Source organism: Pieris brassicae, chromosome 1, assembly GCF_905147105.1.
Source record: "Pieris brassicae chromosome 1, ilPieBrab1.1, whole genome shotgun sequence".
Taxonomy (NCBI): domain Eukaryota; kingdom Metazoa; phylum Arthropoda; class Insecta; order Lepidoptera; family Pieridae; genus Pieris; species Pieris brassicae.
In genome coordinates this window covers 1,809,950-1,832,836 of record NC_059665.1, presented here as the reverse complement: position 1 = coordinate 1,832,836, position 22,887 = coordinate 1,809,950, and the positions used below count along the sequence as shown (strand labels likewise).

The 22,887-nt window shown below is 32.1% G+C and overlaps 1 protein-coding gene across 13 annotated transcripts in view; it reads right to left on the bottom strand.

Moving 5' to 3' along the window:
* The window catches only part of LOC123720678, a 113,536-nt gene that overhangs the window by 1,559 nt on the left and 89,090 nt on the right, over positions 1 to 22,887 (bottom strand). For 9 of the 13 annotated variants that reach the window (XM_045677423.1, XM_045655966.1, XM_045656057.1 and 6 more), the window contains 5 exons: positions 6,989 to 7,160; positions 5,478 to 5,504; positions 2,539 to 2,670; positions 2,040 to 2,159; positions 1,368 to 1,423 (listed from right to left, as the gene is read on the bottom strand). In XM_045677423.1, coding sequence (XP_045533379.1) covers positions 1,368 to 1,423; positions 2,040 to 2,159; positions 2,539 to 2,670; positions 5,478 to 5,504; positions 6,989 to 7,160 — 507 coding nt within the window. The other 4 variants (XM_045656407.1, XM_045656498.1, XM_045656315.1 and 1 more) reach the window with 4 other exon arrangements.

The following is a 22,887-nucleotide window of genomic DNA, read 5'->3' as shown; positions in this document are numbered from 1 at the left end:
CGAAGCTTTAGGCTTTAAGGTGTAAGGTTTATTAATTCAGTATAATACTGAAAGACATCAAATGTACTGAACAAACCTCACCTTTAAATTCTGACGAGGCAGCGTGTAACACAGAAAACAGTTTCATAATCAAGTCACAATTAAATGTCAATGACAAAAAAGTTTAAGTCCAAACACGAAAACCAAATTCAGTCTTTTGAATTGAAGGCATTTAATCACAGAACATTCAGCAAAAAAGCATATCTGTTGCAAAAGATTCAGTGTTCAACTATACTAGTAATCTTTGAGATTAAAACAAATAATTGATCCGATACCTTTACTATCTTGTGCAATGAGTCTATATATTAAAAGCAATATATAAAAATAACAACTGCTCAAAACGTTGTACGATACAAATATTATAACAGATGAAACGCTAAAATCAAGGCACTTGTGTACTCTGGACTGTTATGTTAAATCTATTATAAAACAATCAAAAGTTTCAGTCTGAGGTGGTTTTGGTCAGTATTGTTCACCCAGTTACAAAGAGGCAGCAGATACAATGAGAGAGGAGAAAAAAAGGCCTATTTAAAAACTTTGTTGCAACAATCGACATCGTAAAAGTTATCGGAGCTCCTGTAAAACAGATGCAACAAGCAAAAAACATTGATCGAGCACAGCAGGCACACAGCAAGCAAGCAGTCCAACCATTCTACCTGATCTGACGGCCGAACCCTCGCACCGCCCAAGTGGAAACTGTCGTTACACATCATTTCGAATACATCCCAAAGAAATTAACGCAGCATGTGAGAAAAATGACAGATTTAAACAAAGACTTTTGACGGCGAATCGTTGTAGATTGCGAGACTATTGGAGCGTTTAATGTAAAATCAATATTTTGAAGATCAAGCGCATCTTACTTTTACGTTTACTAAACTAAAAAGTCAATAAATAAATAAGCTTATAATTAATTTAAATGGCAAATTATCAAATGAAGACACCAGTAAAATACGGCGTCATTGTCAGGGTGATTCTGCAGATATTTGAGAACATAATCTTTCTATTCATATATTCCTTAAATGTTACGATCCATCTGGATTTACCGACACCGGCCAGTTCATAAGTTGTCGATAAAGTGGATTTGGTACTTTCATATAGATCCGCCGTGAATGGCGAGAGACTTAAAGATGGGATGGTAGGAATAAATAAAGATATAGATGTGAAACAACTATACAACTGAGATTTTAATGAGTGTAACGTTGTAATGAACCTAAAACAAATAAGTGATGTAAGATAAATAATTATGATATAGTGAATTTGAAGATTTTGTATGGATTTAATATCGGGGGATATAAATAAGTGTTATGTTAGTAAATGCAAACAATTACCTCACTAATCCGGAATTTTCAGAACTGGTTAGCGTTGTACCCATAGGCGGCCGCAACTGAAAAGAAAAAATACAATTTTATTTAAATATATATAAACATTGTGTTATAAATTACAATTTTTGATTAATATTTATTTACGAAGCTTGCCAACGCTCAGCCGACGGATACACTAGTACAAAAACCATAAAATACAATTTTTAATGACACCAGCACTTATAGGCATAACATACACGAATAGATAATAAAAAGAAATTAAATATCAAAGTGACAGAGATATCCAGACCTAGCAGACCTCTGGATACGTATGAGTTTTTACCAAAACATTCTTCTGTAAGGAGGGATAAATGGGATGATAGAGGGAAAATGTCATATAAATTTAGTTAATACATTGGGGCAATCAACTGATAGTTAAATATCTTAAATGCAAAAGATATTATATCAATAAATTTTATACGATTGTTCAATGACGACATTGCGCTGATTTCGTATGTTGGTTAAGTCATTTTTCGAGGTGAATCTAATATATGATTGAATGTTTCTGTAACCTGTTTTAATAAAATATATTATGTTTTCTTTAATTACCGTTTATTAATCGATTTATAGACAGCAAAACTGGAAACGAAGATGCGTGTGTTCTATTTTTTTAACCATTGTTATTTGTTCCTTCCTTACCCTGTCAGTCTGCGTAGCAACATTGCACGTGTCATCTGGCCGTGCGTCATGGCTCTCAGCCATCCTCAGCATCTGCTGCTGCAGCACGCGCACTAGACGGTCACGCTCCTCTAACTGACTCTGCAAATTGTGTGCAATGCATTTCGCCATGTCTGATGGTAGAGGCATATTTGTATCTCTTATCTTCTGATCCATTTCATGTCAAAATAAAATATTCGGCGATTGAGTTCATAAGTCCACAATAATTTAAATTGAAATTTAAAGTGTCTATAATATAACTTTTGGTACTAGAGTAGGTATCGTTGTACATTCGAAAATCATGAACATCTAAAACATGAAAGGTAAAACTAGGTGGATAGTATTCCTATAAGATTATTTTTTTTCTTTTGTTCAACCTGTGGAAGTATTTTCTGTTTTGGTAAATTATTTTTTAATTCATATGCCTTTTTATTAGCGCTATTAACGATTGTCATATTATGGAAAATCAACTAAAGCACACCTGCAGATAGACTATCTGTCGCCGCATCTCAGCGCAGGCGTCGGGGTGCAGCGGTGAGGCGGGGGGGCGGCGCCCGTTGGCGCGCGCGGGGCTCTCCGCGCACGCCGCCAGCAACGGGTCGAGAGTTTCGCTCTGAAACACACAAGAGTCGAATTACTTAGTATCGAATGACAACTGGTGCTGTACTCAACTTCCGGAGCAATAACAATTTAAAAAATAATGTTTATTATACAGCAAAAGCATGAAGCAAACAATTTACAGTAGGTACGAAAGAAGTATTGAACATCAAACGGCAAATTACAAAAGTGGATTAATGTTAGTATACAGGGTGTCAGTTTCTATGGTTATGAAGATGAAAAATATCAATATATATTTTTCCCTTACCTATCAGTAGCAGTCGTTAATATATAGACAAGCGATTATATAATTTATAGAAGCATCTAGAAGTAAAACCAGCATTCTTTAAATACATGATAAATTTCACCGCGACCCCTGATTATTTTTGAAAATAGATCCCAATTAAGTACATTACCTTGTGTTACGTTGTTATATACATATTTTCGTATTTCATTTTCTAAATATGTCAGATGTTCGTTTAACCTTTGCTAACTGCTGCTAATTGTGTTAATTGTGAGAGAAAATTTTCTAATTTAGTAGAACAGTTATGGTTGCTTCCGTGGCTAAATTTGGTGAACTTCTAATGGAAAAACAATAATTGTTTAGGGCTTCCAAAGGCTTGGTAAGCAATCAAGAAAATAATTTCTTATAAAGTAATTAATGTTACTTTATTGGATTCAAGTAATAATAAACCAGACGCAGATATATGTCCGCTTTGCCCAACGCTTTGCGGGTTTTTTTATGTTAAAAAAGAAAGAGCTTATTTTGTTTTTGGATTTTAATTGCCTCAATTTCATAGTTAACTATGAGAAATTCTCACTAATAATTTCTTACAACCGTCGCTTGCAACTTGTCTAGTACTCTTGGGTGTAAGCACTGTCTCAAAATTAGTGAAGACAGAAGGAGAAAATCTCTTATGTGAAGGGTGACAATATGTTTTTTTACTACCCACAAAAACCTTTTAAGCCTTGTATATATATACAAAAATTTACATTGCAAAGCAATTAGGTAAATACAAAATGATTCTTTGATCGCGAAACCCACTAGGATTAGATTGGAAGTCGCGACTTAGCGGCGAATATGACTTCCGTATGTCATATTTTTGACATACAAGAATGATTCTTACCGCTAAGTGTTCACTTTGAATCTGAGTAAGACTCTTATTCATAAACGTAGTATAAGTCTTGTGTTTACAATCTTAAAGACCAGAAGAGCTTCCCACTAATACACCATTTGCTAACAACACATTGTCTGGAATAGACTATAGATATCATAAATAGAGCGTTGATGTCGCAAGCTTGAAATTGTGATATGTTAAAATTGTTATCAGAATATTGGAATAGATATTAAAGTTAATGTATAAAATACGGCAGAAATCTTGTAAGTAATGATACAATAACTTGAAGCGTCCAAAATTCAAATGGAGATGATCAGGGCACGAGCCCGTTATACAGATGGTCAAAGATGGTAACGAAACTGAACCAGAAGGCCAAGAAACAAAGGCGAACCAATAGAGCAATTGATGTGAGCGAAAATTTGATGACGACGGAAAAATTAAATAACGTAGGAAAAGTTGGATGAAGCCTTCTCTCGGACGAGGGCCGCTTAGAATGATAGCATTGTATATGGAAATTTCTTTTTGTATAATGTGGATAAATAAAGGTTTCCTATTAGGAAAGAAGTTGGGAACAAAATAACAAACGGTGAGAGAGAAGTCATAAAAGATGAAAAGCTACATACAAATACAAAAATCAAATTATTTAACACCTGCATTCTGCCTGTCCTTATGTATGGTAGTCAAACATGGGCTTTAACAGAAAACATGACAACAAACATGAGTTTGTTAAACTGGCAATCTGCAAACGCGCAATGGAAAGGAGTATGCTTAACGTTAAAAAATCAGACCGATTAAAAAACTGGGACATAACAGACAAGACAAAAGTCATAGACATTACCTCCAAAATAAGAAGACTTAAATCGCGATCGGCTGGATACATGATAAGAGATAAAGATAAATGGAGTAAAATTGTGACACGACGGTGTCCTAGGGAAGGCAAAAGGAGAAGAGGAATACCGCAAAAAAATGGGAACGCGACATGAGACAAGTAGCAGGAGTGATGTTGAACATAGTGGCCCAAAAAAGACACGAATGGAAAAGGTTGGAGGATGCCTTTGCCGATCTGCAGAAACCAAGCAAAATTAAAATAATTTTTTTCAACCTTCTTATACCTAGTTTAATATAATGATCTATGTTTATGTGTATATAAATCCGATCTGATTTAGAGGCTTATTATAACTTGCAAGCTGAACCGACGTTTTGTCTCCTAATTTCTATATAATTCAATACTGGTATCGCGCGGTACAAAAACTCCTAGATAAATGGAATCAAATCCAATCAAATCAAATTCAAATCATCAGTTCTGTTATAAAAAATAGTATTAGAAATCTACGTGTGTACATTACCAAAACCAATGCGTCCGTAGCATTAAATTAAAAAGCTGTAGCAGTTAGTTACCAGTTTTCTAAACGCATTTCATTCCGCTACCTTATATGTGCTTCCAGTTATCTACACAAGTAGGTAACTTATAACGAATGTAATCGTTATGAATAAAAAATATATATAGTAAAAATTACTATAAAAAATGTTCTATTTGTGAACTCTTTTACGTATACCTACGTATACGTAAGCGAGGGTTCCCAAAGAGCTGCAATAGTAAAAATATCCTTGTAAAGTAACTACAACATGTTACCCATGTACAGAATGAAATGCGTTTATACCATAGTTTCGTGCAATCAAATTCCCCACACAAGCAAATACTTACACTCATCGTATGATGCTCCTCCCCCGGCTGGAATTGCGTGCAGCGAAACGATGCAACCAAAACATAAAAATTACAACACGAAAATCATGTGCGAACAAGCAAAATTAACTGCACTAACAGTCACATTAATTACAAGTTGCTGTGTTTAAGAAATGAATATTTAAGGTAAGATTCGTAGTCGAGACAGCGTTAAGTATCACTAATGTCTGTCAAAACCAATATGAGTTTGCCGTAATGAGTTTTTGCATTTCTTAGAATTGTTATACAATTTATTACTTACAATTTTTTCGTCTGTTTAATAAGGAATAGAGATTAACTAATATTGTCCTTTATAATAATTCTACTACGTAATTGTACTTGGAATAATTATTTCTAAAACATCTCGCGACGTTATGGGCATAATAATGGCGTAACTTGCTTTAACAATTTTTGTCATTAAGTCAAATTAACGAGACGATAAGGTCGCGCTCAAAAACCGGTAAATAATTAGATAATTAGTAAAGTATCTTTCAACGTAAAAGGCTTTGTATATCTAAATAAGATAACGGTAGTGCATAGTTTATCGAGTCGGTCATCTTTGCAACCGCAAAACAATGCTTAGGAACTTAATTATAAAGCTCATTTCTCATAGTTATTTATAACGAGCTTTTTATGAAACTTGTGTTCATACTTGGTAAATTAAGACTAATATTATAAACTCAAATCACTTGTAAAATTGGAAGTGTATATTTATAATTTTTTGTAATTTTTCAATAATAGAATTTTATTTCAAAAAATATTCCTTGTAATATTTTGTTGATCAGCCCTCGTAATCAACAAGAGTTGCATGACTAGATTTTTCGCTAAAATTCACGTAAAATTCGTTGACTATGGATTCTTTACAGACTTTATAATATTTCTCTATTCTCTATTGATTTTCAAGTAACAATAAGATTTTTATCGTTAGTTTAACAAAATTTACTAGTAACGTTTTGTTGCTCAGCCCTCGATTACCTTTCAACAAATTAAAATTCATACTTGCTAAAGATTAAGCGCATGATGCAAACAATTCATTAACATCGTTACTATGCGCATAGCAATGGGCATAGTATAAATACTACCCGTATTACCTTTATATGGACTTTCTAAGGCCATTTATTACGTTCTATGTTTTGTAGTTTTTCAATAAAAGTTGCTTATGGACCGACCGTACGTGTTAAAAATAATGCTGAACAAGAATTAATTTACATAAATCACAATGCTTGATAAAAATTAATAAAAAAATTGAACACATGCATAGTCGTATACCAAAAAGAAACGTTACTATGGCAACGCTTTCTTTACTTGGTAATAAGCTTCTAAACGATTACTACATGAATAATCGTCTCGCACTATACTTCATTCCTATTATTATGGTAGGAAAACGAAATAAAACTTGTAAAAATACAAACTAGGAAACGTCTCATGCGCTTCTAATGTACTTAAAAAGGTAACTATGGCAACGAACGCCATTAAAGTTTTCAGATACTGACCTCCTGTAAGACCCGTTTGAGCTGCAGAAGCAGCGTCTTGATATCGACGACGTCTTGAAGAAGCGTTGATGGCGCTGGTGCTGGTGAAGTGCTGCCATCGCTGGCGCCATCTGATGGTGTTTGCGTTCGTGAGCGTTGGAGAAGTCGCGCGCTTCTGATTGGGAGACTGGCCCTGGAATTAGAAACGGCTGATTAGTAACAGTTACTCTGTTGAGTCCATACGTTTACTGCTTTTTATAAAACAAATTTCTTAAGCCTGGAATTGACAGAAGTTTTGGCCTAGTGCGACTCTAATCCCTGTGGTCGTAGGTTCAATCCCCGGCTGTACCGACTTTTTTCTATGTGCACATTTGACATTCACTCGAACGCGGATGCCATCGTTAGGCGTTTGTGACCGACACGTCTTAGACCCAAAGTCAACTTCAACATCAAATTAAAAAAAAATATTCCCCGGTATAATGGTTAATTTTTATTATTTTATTTACTAATCAAAGGCAAGAAAAGTATGTGGCACTGTAAATTTGACTGAATTAATTTGGATAAAATAGTTGTATTTTTTAATTAATTCTTAATTTGTTTAGAGGTTCCCTCCCTTCCCTAGAGCTTCCCAGTTGACTGGTACATATATAATTGTGATAAATAACTTAAGCATTATACCTAGATTTGAATGAAATCTAAACGTGTGTAAAGTTTATAGAAACCAGAAAACTTTCCAGTAAATACTTGGATACACTTTGTTATATATTTGTAATGCGATCCGGTGGAATCGTATTACATTAGATACATTTATAATGTCCAATGTATTGGAACATTAATACCACATTATCGCTTTTATTGCGATCCGGTGGAATCGTATTACATTAGATACATTTATAATGTCCAATGTATTGGAACATTAATACCACATTATCGCTTTTATTGCGATCCGGTGGAATCGTATTACATTAGATACATTTATAATGTCCAATGTATTGGAACATTAATACCACATTATCGCTTTTATTGCGATCCGGTGGAATCGTATTACATTAGATACATTTATAATGTCCAATGTATTGGAACATTAATACCACATTATCGCTTTTATTGCGATCCGGTGGAATCGTATTACATTAGATACATTTATAATGTCCAATGTATTGGAACATTAATACCACATTATCGCTTTTATTGCGATCCGGTGGAATCGTATTACATTAGATACATTTATAATGTCCAATGTATTGGAACATTAATACCACATTATCGCTTTTATTGCGATCCGGTGGAATCGTATTACATTAGATACATTTATAATGTCCAATGTATTGGAACATTAATACCACATTATCGCTTTTATTGCGATCCGGTGGAATCGTATTACATTAGATACATTTATAATGTCCAATGTATTGGAACATTAATACCACATTATCGCTTTTATTGCGATCCGGTGGAATCGTATTACATTAGATACATTTATAATGTCCAATGTATTGGAACATTAATACCACATTATCGCTTTTATTGCGATCCGGTGGAATCGTATTACATTAGATACATTTATAATGTCCAATGTATTGGAACATTAATACCACATTATCGCTTTTATTGCGATCCGGTGGAATCGTATTACATTAGATACATTTATAATGTCCAATGTATTGGAACATTAATACCACATTATCGCTTTTATTGCGATCCGGTGGAATCGTATTACATTAGATACATTTATAATGTCCAATGTATTGGAACATTAATACCACATTATCGCTTTTATTGCGATCCGGTGGAATCGTATTACATTAGATACATTTATAATGTCCAATGTATTGGAACATTAATACCACATTATCGCTTTTATTGCGATCCGGTGGAATCGTATTACATTAGATACATTTATAATGTCCAATGTATTGGAACATTAATACCACATTATCGCTTTTATTGCGATCCGGTGGAATCGTATTACATTAGATACATTTATAATGTCCAATGTATTGGAACATTAATACCACATTATCGCTTTTATTGCGATCCGGTGGAATCGTATTACATTAGATACATTTATAATGTCCAATGTATTGGAACATTAATACCACATTATCGCTTTTATTGCGATCCGGTGGAATCGTATTACATTAGATACATTTATAATGTCCAATGTATTGGAACATTAATACCACATTATCGCTTTTATTGCGATCCGGTGGAATCGTATTACATTAGATACATTTATAATGTCCAATGTATTGGAACATTAATACCACATTATCGCTTTTATACAATCATTTTAAAAGAGAAACTGTATTAGTTCAATTTTTACAATTCATTTTAATAAAAAACAACTTAAAACCTTCAATTTTTAATAATTAATTACATAAGATGTCATGTGGATCGTGGCGTAATGGTTGCAGCTCCTTACAAATATTTTGTAAAACAAAAAACTTGTCGATTAAAAAGAGTGGCGGAGAGTTTATTGCCAGTTCTTCTCTTCCGTTCTACGCCCCTGATTTGAGAACTGGCCGTAAATTTGTAAACATTTAGCATTTAATATGTATTTCTTTATTGATGTATGTAAGTGTACATTGTGTTACCTAAATGAATAAATGATTTTAAATTTAAATTACTTAAAATATTTATTGGTGTGGCATTAAGATGCCATTGAAACTTAAATATCTGGCCTTACATTTGTACTATATTTTGAGTTCGATCTTAAAAAATACTTCAAATATCTATACTTTTTGTATAGGTACATACTGTTTGAGACTGACTACAATGTCAAAATCCTTAAAAAAAATATCAAAAACGTTTAATGTGTCTCAAATTTTACATACATGAGTTGAGACAGCCCCCGTAAGTAGTCAGAGACACTTGTGTTTCTGACTACTGTGGGGTGTAGTGTAGTGTGTATCCTTGAGTATTGGAGTCAGGCATAGCGATATGTCTCTTTCTGAATCTGACGCTAAATTTGTAACATAGATGTCGTTGCCCTTGGCTACGTCACTTACCCTAGATCCCTATCTAGGTATTCCTGGTGATGCAATATTTGTGGACATTTCCACGTGCTGATTGACACGGAAATATATTAAGAATATGTTATGTAGAGAATACATATGCCATTAAGTGGATTTGATATGATAAATAACCACTAGATATATGTCCTAAATTGTCTTATCAAATATAATAATCTAATAAGATTAGAGATAAGAATTATCAATGTCCCCGTTTAAATAAAACATTTTATAAAATCTCACTTCATATTTTGGTCTTTATATAAAGAATTCTTATTTTTTTTAATTTACACAATTTGTAAATTCTTAACAAGAAATGTTATATGTTGGAATATAAAAAAAGGTTAACGTTAAAGCGAAACACTCCTATTGGTTTTAGGAAAATTAGTTTTTTTAGGTGTGTCAACACAAAACTAATTAACAAAATTAAAATTAATAAGCTAGATATAAATTAATATCCATATATTTCATTACATTATATAAAATTACACGAACATACCACCTAATGTAGAAGAAAAACATCTGTATGGTGGCTTCTATTTATAAAATAAAATAATGATATTTTTGTGTTTTATAAAGTGTAATAAATACTACCGTTATTATCTGTGGTATACATAATATACGCTATACAGGTTTATGCGGTTGCTAAAAAATTCATTCCAAAGAGTATCGTTGAAGTTTTAAACAGATATACGAGAAAACTTTTTAAATTTCGAATATATGCGACATCATTGTTTATGAATAGTTTACAGATTAAAAATAAGTACGTTTAAACAAATAAATGCAAATCTACGTGCAAGATTATATATATATATATATATATATATATATAGATAATAATAATATGTAATTAACAATGCAACATTTAACGACTGAAAGAAGGCAATAATTGAAGAGCCTTTCTGACGCCTTTTGTAACCCCAAAACTTATAATTGCATTTTACCAACTGTTATAATAGTATGCGTATGTAAAATTTGTATCAGTAAAAAACAAAGAATTGTTCAGTGTAATCTGTATAATCCTAATTCCGATACATTCTCAGAATTTAATTTCGTCCGAGACCGTTTGTATCGAAATATAATATAGTTTTTGTGTAATTTGAGATTGATAATTAACACGTAAAAGAACTGTTTGTTTTTATGTTTGCAAGCATGTCATAGTGGCTGGTGAGACGCCTTTGCCTAGAGAAGCAATTTAATTCAAAATAACAAATTGATTCCATAGTCGATAATAAATAATCTGAATGAGTTTTAAAACCAATATCAGCTGAATTAATAAACACCTGTTTGTGATAAAAGTAACGTGTGTTTAACGGATATGAATGCCAATTTTTTATCATTACCATTGCCGCGAGGCTGGATATATTTCAATATTTGGGTAATATAGCGTCAGCGATAATAAAGAATGGTGAAATTATTTTTAAAAACGACTGTATCTTTTGACTTTTACTCGACAACATTCGTTTATTCAAATATATAATTAATAAAGTATTATATATATATATATATATATATATATATAATATATAATGAATGAAACTCAAATGTATTGCAATATGTATTTTAAAACAACATTTAGAGTTTGTTATTTCATTCATTCATCCTATTTTGTTTTATAATCAATCCAAAATGTACAAACAAAAAACTTCGTATTCAAATTAAAATGACTAACACATACATAGACAAACAAAACTAGCGTCCATTCCACAGACTAACAAACAAAATTAAATAATTGATTATCTGAAAAATATAATTATTTCTTTACATTTTACTAGTTTTGAGCGCTTTACAGCAGTTGGCAGTGGCACGAAAGTCTAAAATATCTGTAGCATTTTATTTACACAATAATTGTAAACAAAGTTCGCAAGAATACTTATCGCAAACCCGTTAACAATCTCGAACAAAACTGTCTTAACTTATATTCATGTTATAAAATGTCAGCTGTTTTCAAACAATGTAAAGAATCTCACATTTCTGCATGAACGCACGTTCCACGAACAATGAATGTGAAAATTGAAAAAGCGTTAATAGATAATCTATCAATAAATCGTGCCTGTATATAATACTATTTTAAACAAAGGAATGTCTTAGATTGTATTTTTAAGGTTTGAATTTATTTATTTATTCACAAATTTCAATACATTCTCCAATACTAAATCGAGTCGAAATAAGAAAAAAGTATTTAATATATATAATAAAAAAATTGTAAAATAGAAAATTAAAACAACTTTTAAAAGTTTGTAGTGGCAGTGTACCTTTAATGCTGGCAGAATTTCCTCACTGTATTGCGATACTTATTCGTTGAGTAAAGCACCAGGAAAGCGCCAACATTACAATTAAAAATTTACTATGTAGGTTCAGAATATTATAAATACCTTATATTTGTTTGTTAAATATAAAATCTATAGTAATATATAAGATACACAATATCGCTACTGTGATCTCATTCTATACATATTAGCTTTGTAACATATTTTTGATCATAATAGTGATGTAAGTCTTTCTTCAGTCGGTGGCTTTTGTCTGTGCGTCGCGGTCAGCGAGCAAACAGCTGGACTATCTTTTTCGACCTGTGTCCAGCGCCTCTTATTACAATGTACATTTTTAAGGACGATGATTTTTGTACTTGATCGGCCCATGTGATGCTAAGCAACCAATCGTGGCATTGAAGTCTAAATAACTTGAAAAATGCCTGGAGGTGGAAGTCGACGACACCACCACTAATTTCCCAAGAGGGTTAGCATGAAAGGACAATAATTTTATTAAGAATTATATGAAATTGTATATAATTTTTCTGTTTGCATGTATTTATTGGACTATGAAAACTATCAACAATTATTAAACAATTAGTGTTTTCAATTTTTCTCATGATTAATCGAAAAGGTGTTTGTGATGTATTTTTTAAGTATGAACTTAATCAAGGTGTTATTAAGTCTGAATTATAATAAGAACTTATTTTTAGTAGAAAATATAGCATACTTTAACTGTGTAACGTAATAACTTTTGTTTAAGGCATAGGCATAATATTCATTACTAACGAATAAAGTAAATTTTAAGTGTGTAATTCGTGCGAGCTGTGGTAGTCACTGGCCCTTGCTCAGCATTATGCTGTGGAGCAGACGTGTTTCACAGCGCTGGTCATTCAGCCAGAGAGTAGTAGAAAAAATAATAACAGTTAAAAATTAAGAGTGTAAGTAAAGAAGTCTTGGAAGATTTGTGTATAAAAGTATATAGTAAATAAAAAATAAGAAGAATTGTAACTACATTTTATTTTATTTAAATTCATTAATTATAAAATGATTAATAAATAGATTTAAAAGAATAAGATAAATCATTGTGTAATTCTAAGTAAACGATGTCGTGGTGGCCTATAATACGAATATTTAATTAATGGCGGAAAATATTTTCCTTTATATAAATAAAGCAATAAATAATTGTTTAGTAAGTTTGAATAAAACATGGGCGGAAGTGCTGCGACCGACAACATGGGGGCTAATATAGGGAGTAGGGACTGGCGGCAGATCAATTTCACAACTATGTTATGAAACAAAAATTAACTCATTTTTAAATATAACAACCCTTTAGTTCGAGCAAGGAAAATCACATCCGGTTATGAAATTCGGCGTTAGAGCGTACAAAACAATGCAACAGTTGAATTATTAACGAAAAAATAAAAAGCGGACACATTTCTCTAAACTCGACACGCTCACTCAATCATGAAAACCAGGCTTCGTATAATTTCTAGGACAATTTTTACCTTTCTCAAAACGTAAACCATAAGCCCGAAGCGCGAACAATACTTATAACCGAATATTTATACAAGCAATCGAATGCATTGATTTAACTATACACAAACTATACTAGTTTAGTCTTACAGATTCGTTGTATTAAACTCGTAAACAATAAACAAAAGAACAAAAACAATGAAATTGTAGTTGAGCCTTGACTTTAAGCGAATTTGTTTTGTAATACGACAGTTTGACCTTCTCATTTATCCGAGATACACTTATATTAATGTATCTTATCACATCGATAAAATTCGATTTGTTTCACAATATAGATTTTATATAACCGGAAGTATATGTACATCGTAATAGATATACAATATACAATTTCCTATTCATGTATTTGAACATTAAAAGTTTACCACAATATTGTATAATAATAGTACATTGACAGCAAATTTAAAATACAGTTATGATGAGCAATGTAAAAAATAACCTGTATTGTTTGGCCCGTTGACTTCGCAAACTGGAGGCCGGACTAGCGGACCTTGAGGGTTCAGCCACGTGCAAATCCGTTTTCTGTCTCCTAGCCCCTAATGCAGGGGTAGACGAGGCACGCATAACTACTACACTGCGCGCACGCACTCACTCAACTGAGCGCACTCAATCTCGCGACCCTACCCATTGACGCTGAACGAATTCAACGTGATTTCTTTTACAGTCTATTTCGATTTTATCTTTTTCTTTATATTTTGAAGTACAATTAACTTTGGGTCTGCTTAAACCACTCATTATTAGATCAATTTCACTGTTGTTACCACCACTCCGTTAATACAACTTTGAGAACATATGAACTAACTGTTAAATACAAATGTATAAATATAAAATATACACTGACACTGCACATACAAAAATATGATATAAAATTAAAAACGAAACGCCTGCGGAAATAACTTCCGTAATGTTGCGTTAAGTTGTTTTGCGGTTAGAAAGCATGAGGAACGTTCGGTCATTGTCAGACGAGGTTTGTTTATTTTGTGAAAGGCCCAATGCCGGTATTGGACCTTGGAACAGTTAAAGCGCATGCGTGGAACCGCTCAATACTCATACCACAGCTGACTCACAGAAGGATAATGCCAAAACGAGACATTTGACTTAATTATGCCAAACGCATAGACATTATAATTGGCTTATCTGTATCATTTGCTATATATGTAGATGAAGGTTTTAGCGATTAATATAGAAAAATTGCTTAAAGCACTGTAGTAAATATTATGTTTATTAATAGCCTAAACGTTCCTATAAATTTACATGTACGAGTATGCGGCATTTATTATTATTTTAAAGATAATATTTAGAATGCAGAATTATATAACTAAGAAGTATTGCTTGTTATAAAACACGCCAACGTAAGTGTGATGCGTTGTAATCCAGGGAAATGAGATTCCCTTTCAATTATGTACTTGTAAATGAAAGACAACATCAACTTAATACCAGCCTAGACCTGATAAGTCTACACGCAACGAGGGAAACGTGGAGATGCCATTGTCAACGTAACTGTAACTTTGTCACTTGTTCCATTCAACAGCTTTGTGTGCTCATATTTTTGTATGCGAAAACTCCAGTCATAACACTTACGAGTAACAGTAAGAGTAAACTGAATCCTTCTACAAGAACACCAGTACGTAAAAGTTTTGTAAAAATGAGGTCATAAAATGTAACTTTATTCTCTAAACACATATAATGACTATTGAAACAGCGTAACAAAATTATATCAAACCTTTGTAAGAACTAAGCGGTTATTAGTTCAAATGAATTAAAAACAAACAAATTAGAAAAAAATACCTGTGGATTTCTAGTAAAAAATACGTTCAAGGCATGCTTTGTTTTAAAGCAAATTAGTTAGTATGTAAACCATTTCCGGGTGTAGTTTTAACACATTCCAGAGAACATAATAATTATCATTACGAGTAATGACTGTCCTTAATAGCTGAAGTTTTGTTATAATGGTTCCTTAAGGTAATTAAATTATTAATATGCATATCATACAGTATTTTATGTATTAACACTGACTGTTTTTGTTAGTAAAATATGCAATAATTTTAGTTGCTTGTAAAATAATAATATGTACTCTAAAGTAAGTAACGGTAGACATAGTAACGCATAATATACCTACGCTTATCAGAGCTTTAAAAGCGTATGAAAAAAACCGGTACAAAAACGCACTTTGAAGGAATGGAAGGCACCTTGAATGCATTCGAAATTCTACGGCAAGTGTTACTTAACTTTAGATGGATTCAACTCAGTGTCGATATGGCCCAAAAAGGTCCAACACTCGTGACCGAAGCATCTCAACTGACGGTATGAGCATAGGAATTTGTGTGTACGCGCAAGTATTTGTATAAATACGAATCAGTGAAAATGAAATTGTAACTCGTAATGCCAGAGCATTTCTTAGTCAGATACACCTTTATAAAATCATTTAAAATCTACTTATGTATTCTATTGAAACGTGGACTGTTCCTTAATATATCAAAATGGCTGAATTCAAAAAATTCAGCTTCCGATAATTTGTGGACAATTTCCCAAATTTTGAAAGCAGAGATAATTACCGCGCGAACTTCAATTATATTAATTTTTATTACGCAAATAAGAAGAAGTTTTAAAATATAAACAAAAGAGAATTCATTGTATTTTTTATTATGTTTAATATCAACACTATGCCTCCCAGTATTTAATGTTTTCTAAGGAGAATAAATAACTTGAACACCCCTCATATATACTTATGTTCGTCGCAAATAATATTATTATTATTATTAATATTTAATTATTTCTCAGAACACATATACGAAAGTATACATTAGCGATGTCATTTAGTCATGTAACTGTAGTCAGGAGCGAGGGAAATGCATTATAAAATATTTGTTACACTTTATTTTTCTAACTAAGCAAAGTAATTTGTTAATTTTTCTAAGAAATCCACCTTATGCGATAAGATTCCTACAATTGTTCTATAGTACAAAAACGAATTATTTGCATAATTCGCCAATGTTTCGGGTTTTTTCTAACTATGACACTAATTATGAGGATGTTGATATGTTCCACCTCACCTAAGAGGATGTGAGGAAATATTTGAAGAGGCAGGAAGACTTTGACTTTGTTTAGCAGTAACTATTTAGTTTTTTCTTTGAAATATGTATTATTTGTCGTTTGATGTTAATTTTTGTCTATAAATGTACTTATATTTTCTGTTTCATATATATTGTTTATCTATGTAATCTGTTTTGGCTTTGTATATTCTAAGTGTTTTGTTTCAAAATATGTATGTTAGCTGTAAGATTGCTAGTAAATAAATAAAAATATGAATACAATACAACGGCGACCAAAAAGAATCACAGAACTAACAGCTAGATTTTAGGAATAGTAATTACATAGAAACCGTGTTAAATTATGTAATCCGAGATGACCAGTCAATCATTTTACAGATTTGAAAACGGATTAGATAAGAACGTCTGATTCTTCAAGCAATATAAGTAAAAAGTTACCTAATAACTTTTTGACATCTAGCACTTTTAATGGTTTTCTGTTACGTAATGGAGTGATAAAAGCTAATTTTCGAGTTAAGATATAAAAGGGTTTAAAGTTTAAGTAGATTATAATGGAAGATTTATATTTGATCATAAATCTAAATTAGTAAATAGCCCTATAGTGGCCCTATTCCTTATTTTAATATAAATATTAATATATACTATAATACACCAATCAAGAATTATGAAAATTTAATTTTATATGAAAATTCATAATTGACACAACTGTTCTGAATGGGGCATAGAATAATGTTCCATATATCGGGAAGTAGCTTCTAAAAAGGTAGGCATAGTAAAAAATACATATAAAGGAGAAACTATTTTGTGCTATAAGTCGAGTATTATTCTAGATATTTTTATTTTTAAACGTCTAAAAATATAAATAGGAAATTAAACAAGATCTACGTTTACGACCAATCGTAAAAAGACCATACACCAAATTTTTATGACATCAAGGAATCGGATTAACTGTTACGCCATCTATTAACTGTCAAATTTGAAAGATTCAACTTAGTATTGACAGCACAGAGAACAGATAAGCAATTAACAAATAATAATTGGTTAAAAATTTATAATAAACTACCTGAGACACTAAGAAATGAAAAAAAAAGATACATATATTTACAAACAAACTAAAAAAACTTCTTATGCGTAAATGTTATTATAGCGTTAATGAGTACCTAGAAGACAAAAATATAGCTTAATTTCATGATTATTAATCCCTAAATATTCAAAATTAAATAAATAAATAAAAAATGTTATTCTATGTAATTGGTACTAGCCTGGAGTGTGAAGTTTTTATGTGCTACTTTGTTGCTATTAGTTATGTTATATAGGTTTTGTAATGCCTTCTTTTGCTGTGCCCTAACAGGGTCCATAATATTGTACCTACCTTTAAGCCTCATAACAAACAATACATGAAAAAAACCGTCTTCAAGAAGGTCTTAACCATATCGGTAAGGTACTAGCATCATCATCATATTATGTAAGTCTCCACAAAACCTGATTTGCTCAAGTGTACCTAAACTTTGAAGAGATACTAGAAATTCGATTGAATACTACCGTCAATAATTGCGAGTCAGAAGTGTAGTTGGATATTATATAAGCTTTTATGACTACGGTAAATATTTGGAATTCAGTAAGTAAGAACTACATTACACTAAGCCCATAAGAACCTGCATAACACAGTTTTTTAAACTGCATTTTTTCTGAAAACATTCCCGGACCATGTTACAGTTTTTGCTCTTATTTGCAGTTTTATAAATGATAATTTCAAACTAACATTTTTAAATATATATGTCATAATAACATGCATTGTGATCACATGTATGATTCGCGCCCATAATGTGTTATTTTAGCTTAGCGTAAACTATGGGCAATTTGAAGTCGAAACTATCAAACATAATATTGGAATTAAAAAAATTGAAAATGAGACAATACATTTTGAGTAATGAGTCATTCTTAGACCAAAGTTTAGACTGAATCTTACGGTATCTTTGGCTAATAGGTGCGATCTATCTTCGAGAAATAATTTCATACTAGAATCAGCCTTACCTTCGTCAAATTAATTTCTGACATAGACTATGATATGGTTGTTTTATTTCGCTTAATACCGCCTGATGATGAACCTAATCCACACGAATAATTGTTCGTCATACATCTAAAATCATTTTCACGCCCTAGTTTATAAAACTAGCACAAAACATAGATTCTAATTATTATTCATTTATATTATATTATTAACAATGATAGCATTTAAAATTACCTATATCTCCTTCCTTTATTATTAATTATTTATTACAATTTTCTTTGTTTTATATCAATACTCTGTTTTGATGAGATAAGTAAAGATATATGTAAACAAATAATCAATCATATTTCTTATATTAGATTTTTTAGATAATCGATTGTCTATTATTTGTTTGTTTTTAGAGTTTGCTATTTTGCATGAAAAAAATTATTATATGTCTTTAATCCCAATCCTAAATGTTGTAACAAAATACATTCCAATTAAAATTTAAATGACAGGCCAAAACTAGCAACTAGCAACATGCCATACAATAAATGGCTAGTTAATATTAGTATTAGTTGTGTTAGTATAAGTTTTTACTTTTTTAGTCGTCTATTTTTATCTATACATATATAAAAGGTGTGTGAATCGAATGTTAACAAAAAAGGATTATTATGATTATTATATAACAACAAAGCCACTTTAATCCAATACTATTTACAGTAAAATATACATATCAAACTTTTGTTATCACACACTTAGTGTAGGTTATTGTTTGGAAGTATGCCCTACTTCCAAACACTCTCGCTCATCCATTCGTCCGTAGCAAGGTAAACTATAGGTACGGATGCGTGACACAAATCTTCAAGATGTGAGGAAGCATGTATTGAATGTGTGTGCATACTGTGCGTTGGGTGCAAGAAATTGCAACCCTACTGTAACTGAATACTGTGCGGAAATGAATTACCCTCAATATAAAAAAGGTAGTTATTTTTATAGGCTAGTCTGTATGAAGTTTTTATTCAGATCTATTTTTCGCGTCTTCCATCGATAACTCCTAGATTTTATTTTGTCATCAGCCCATCGTTTTTGTAGTCCTTCCACGGTTCTCTTCCCAACGTGTGAGTTCATTCCATCTATGATCTGTATACCTTGTAATTGCCTGCCAATTTCTATTTCAGTTTCAGAGCGTGAGTTACCACGTCTGTCGTTTTCAATTATTATATAAATAGAAAATATTTTTACCGATGTACTGATCAATCGTAGCAAAGTATATTTTTGAATGAATGAACTCCGTGGGCGTGTTTGGTAGCCCCAGATAATATAATGGATTTATATTTAGAATATTTTTTGCTTAAACTATAACCAAATATATGATTGAAATAGAGATTATCGTGAAGTATACGAAAATGTTTTATCGAAATAGTCATGTATGAATTTCAATAGCTAATAATGTGAAAGTTTTTAAACAAATTAACAATTGACTGCCACGTAAGGTCATGTAAAGTTTTAACAACGAGCTGCCAATGAATTATTAATTATACTTGACGAATTGTCAAGTAAATAATGTAATAAATTCTCGTTTGAATAGATTAATTGTATATTTGCTATATGCTTCTAGTCCACGGCGTAAGAATGTCTGGCGTCGAATATAGATACCGGCAAACATCTTGAACATAATATGTCCTTGCCTGGGCAGGAGCGATTTTTAGGTATCACTGCGAGGGGGGGGGGGAGTGGTGATCGGTGATCGCGTGATTGGTAAATCAGTTGACGTTTGTGTCCCGCACTGTGTACGATGCGCAAGCTTTCCCCCACTCCCTTGCTTAATGCTCAAGAAGTTTGCCGGTATCTGTACTCGTTAGTAATTAGAAAAACTTTAGGCTTATACATACCTCTGTGCCTGGCCATTGAGCATTGTCACCACTTGGGCGACGATTCCCTTCATGGGAGCCTCTTTCTCTAACACGCCCTTCTCCATTGTCATGACAGCATTCATTTATGTCACTTCACTTAAGAACTTCACTTGAAAAGGAATTTAGCGAATCATTTTTTTTTTCTATTTTAGTCCCAGCAGTAATGTCCGTTTATAATTATTAAAAACTTTGGTGATAATACTGTTTTATTAATGTACAACTTAATAAGAAATATGAATTATTTATATCTATTATGTATTTCAATCGTATAATTTACTATGCAGTATGCATCATATGCCAAATCAGACTTGCCTTGCAACGAAAAATATACTCGACCATTGGTCGGATAACCAATTCAATATTGTTTAAGATTTGATATTAACGCAGTAAGCCCTTTGTTAACCGTCAGTTGATGCCATAAAAGGATTCCCTTTCAAAAAACAATATGATATTTTATAAGTTTCGATTAAGTTATTTTTATAAATTACGCGGTCATAAAGACGAATATTCATTATACAGGTTGGTCCAACTAGTGACGTCAATAATTTTTTTTAGATTCCTCACACCTGGGGGTATTTTCCCCATGTACGTTCCGCGATTTTTTGTAGTATTCGTGTTATGTTTTTGTGTTTTTTTAACGCTTTTTCTCCTTCCGAGGCCCTTTCATCTTTAACCACTTCCTTAAAAACAAACAAACTAAAAATAGCAAACCACCTTGTCAACCTGTCCTAAGCTGATACAGAAAATATGCTTATTGTGCAAAAATAGTTTGATTATAAATTTGTTCAATTTAATCATAAAGTAATGTACTGTTTACATGTCAACAGGAAGAAACTGCCCACAACACAGGGAATCCTAGTGCATTTCACCTAAATATATTATATATAAATATATATATATAGTATATATAGTGCGTAAACCAAAGATAGTTTAGATAAGGTATGGATTAACTAATTTGGAGTTGCCGTGACGTTTTGGCTTTCGCAGGTACTGTCAGGGCATGGATACCGCCCATCTGCATAAGTGACGTGTGACGTGTGTCACCTGGAGAAGGGAGCGGTCATAGGGGCGGACCTCTCTTAACCGGGTATTATATTGGCTATGCTAGGAAGTGAGGAGGCCTGGACTGCAGCATAACATGCCCACAGAAGGAGTGCTGAGTGATTGAGCGCCTAACTTAATTGCGTGTGAAGGGCTGAGGTGTTTTTTGTGGGTGAAGTCTCGCTTCCCCTCTCAATAGCAGGGAGATTTGAGTGTAGACCCAGCCCCACAGTCCCCAAGTCAAGTTCTGAGATCCGGGGCGCGGGTCTGCGTAAGCGCATTGTCACCTCATTAAAAAACTTTACAATTTAGAGTACTTGATATTTTGTTTACTATGTAGATGCGATAAGAAACACGATAATGTCAATCACAGCAATGTATTTATCTAACAGTACAGTTGAAGTACTATTGCACAAAAACTGTGTATGAATAGTCATTAGACCGCCGTATTTATAGGTGCTCCGTTATATACTGTATTTCCTTTTACATACCTAACTTTACACGTAGACCTTGGTTTAAAAAATATCAATGTTTTTTTTAATTCAATTGACCCATATATTTTGTTATTCTAATATGAATAAAATTGTGTGTTTATTTATTAATATCCACTCATTAGTATATAAAGTGTTGTCTAATACTCGACATGTCCCGAGAGAAAGCAGGTTTAAATGGGCAAAAATAATTACAGAATGCCAATAACGCGATGGAAAAAGGAAAAGCGGAAGACAGAGCAAAATATGGGCAGACGATATAAAGATAATAGGAGGCACAACTTGGACAATAATAGCTAACATCAGAAAATAATGGAGCAGCTGGAAGAGACCTATGTGTCACAACACACGCTGGATACCCAAAACGGTTCAAGTGTTCTATAATCTAATACAGATTAAGTTTTATTTATGTATTAGAATTATTATTTTTTATATATATTATCAGCAATAAAGGCTTAATAATAATTATACATACGCATAGAAATTAATTATAAATTATTTCTAATGTTTGATAGAAACGTTATAAATTACAAAATCAGTACGTTATATTATACACGTTATATATAACAAATGTATATTACAAACGATGTCACAATACATTTCTTAATTATTATTACTAGTAACTTGAAATCTAAA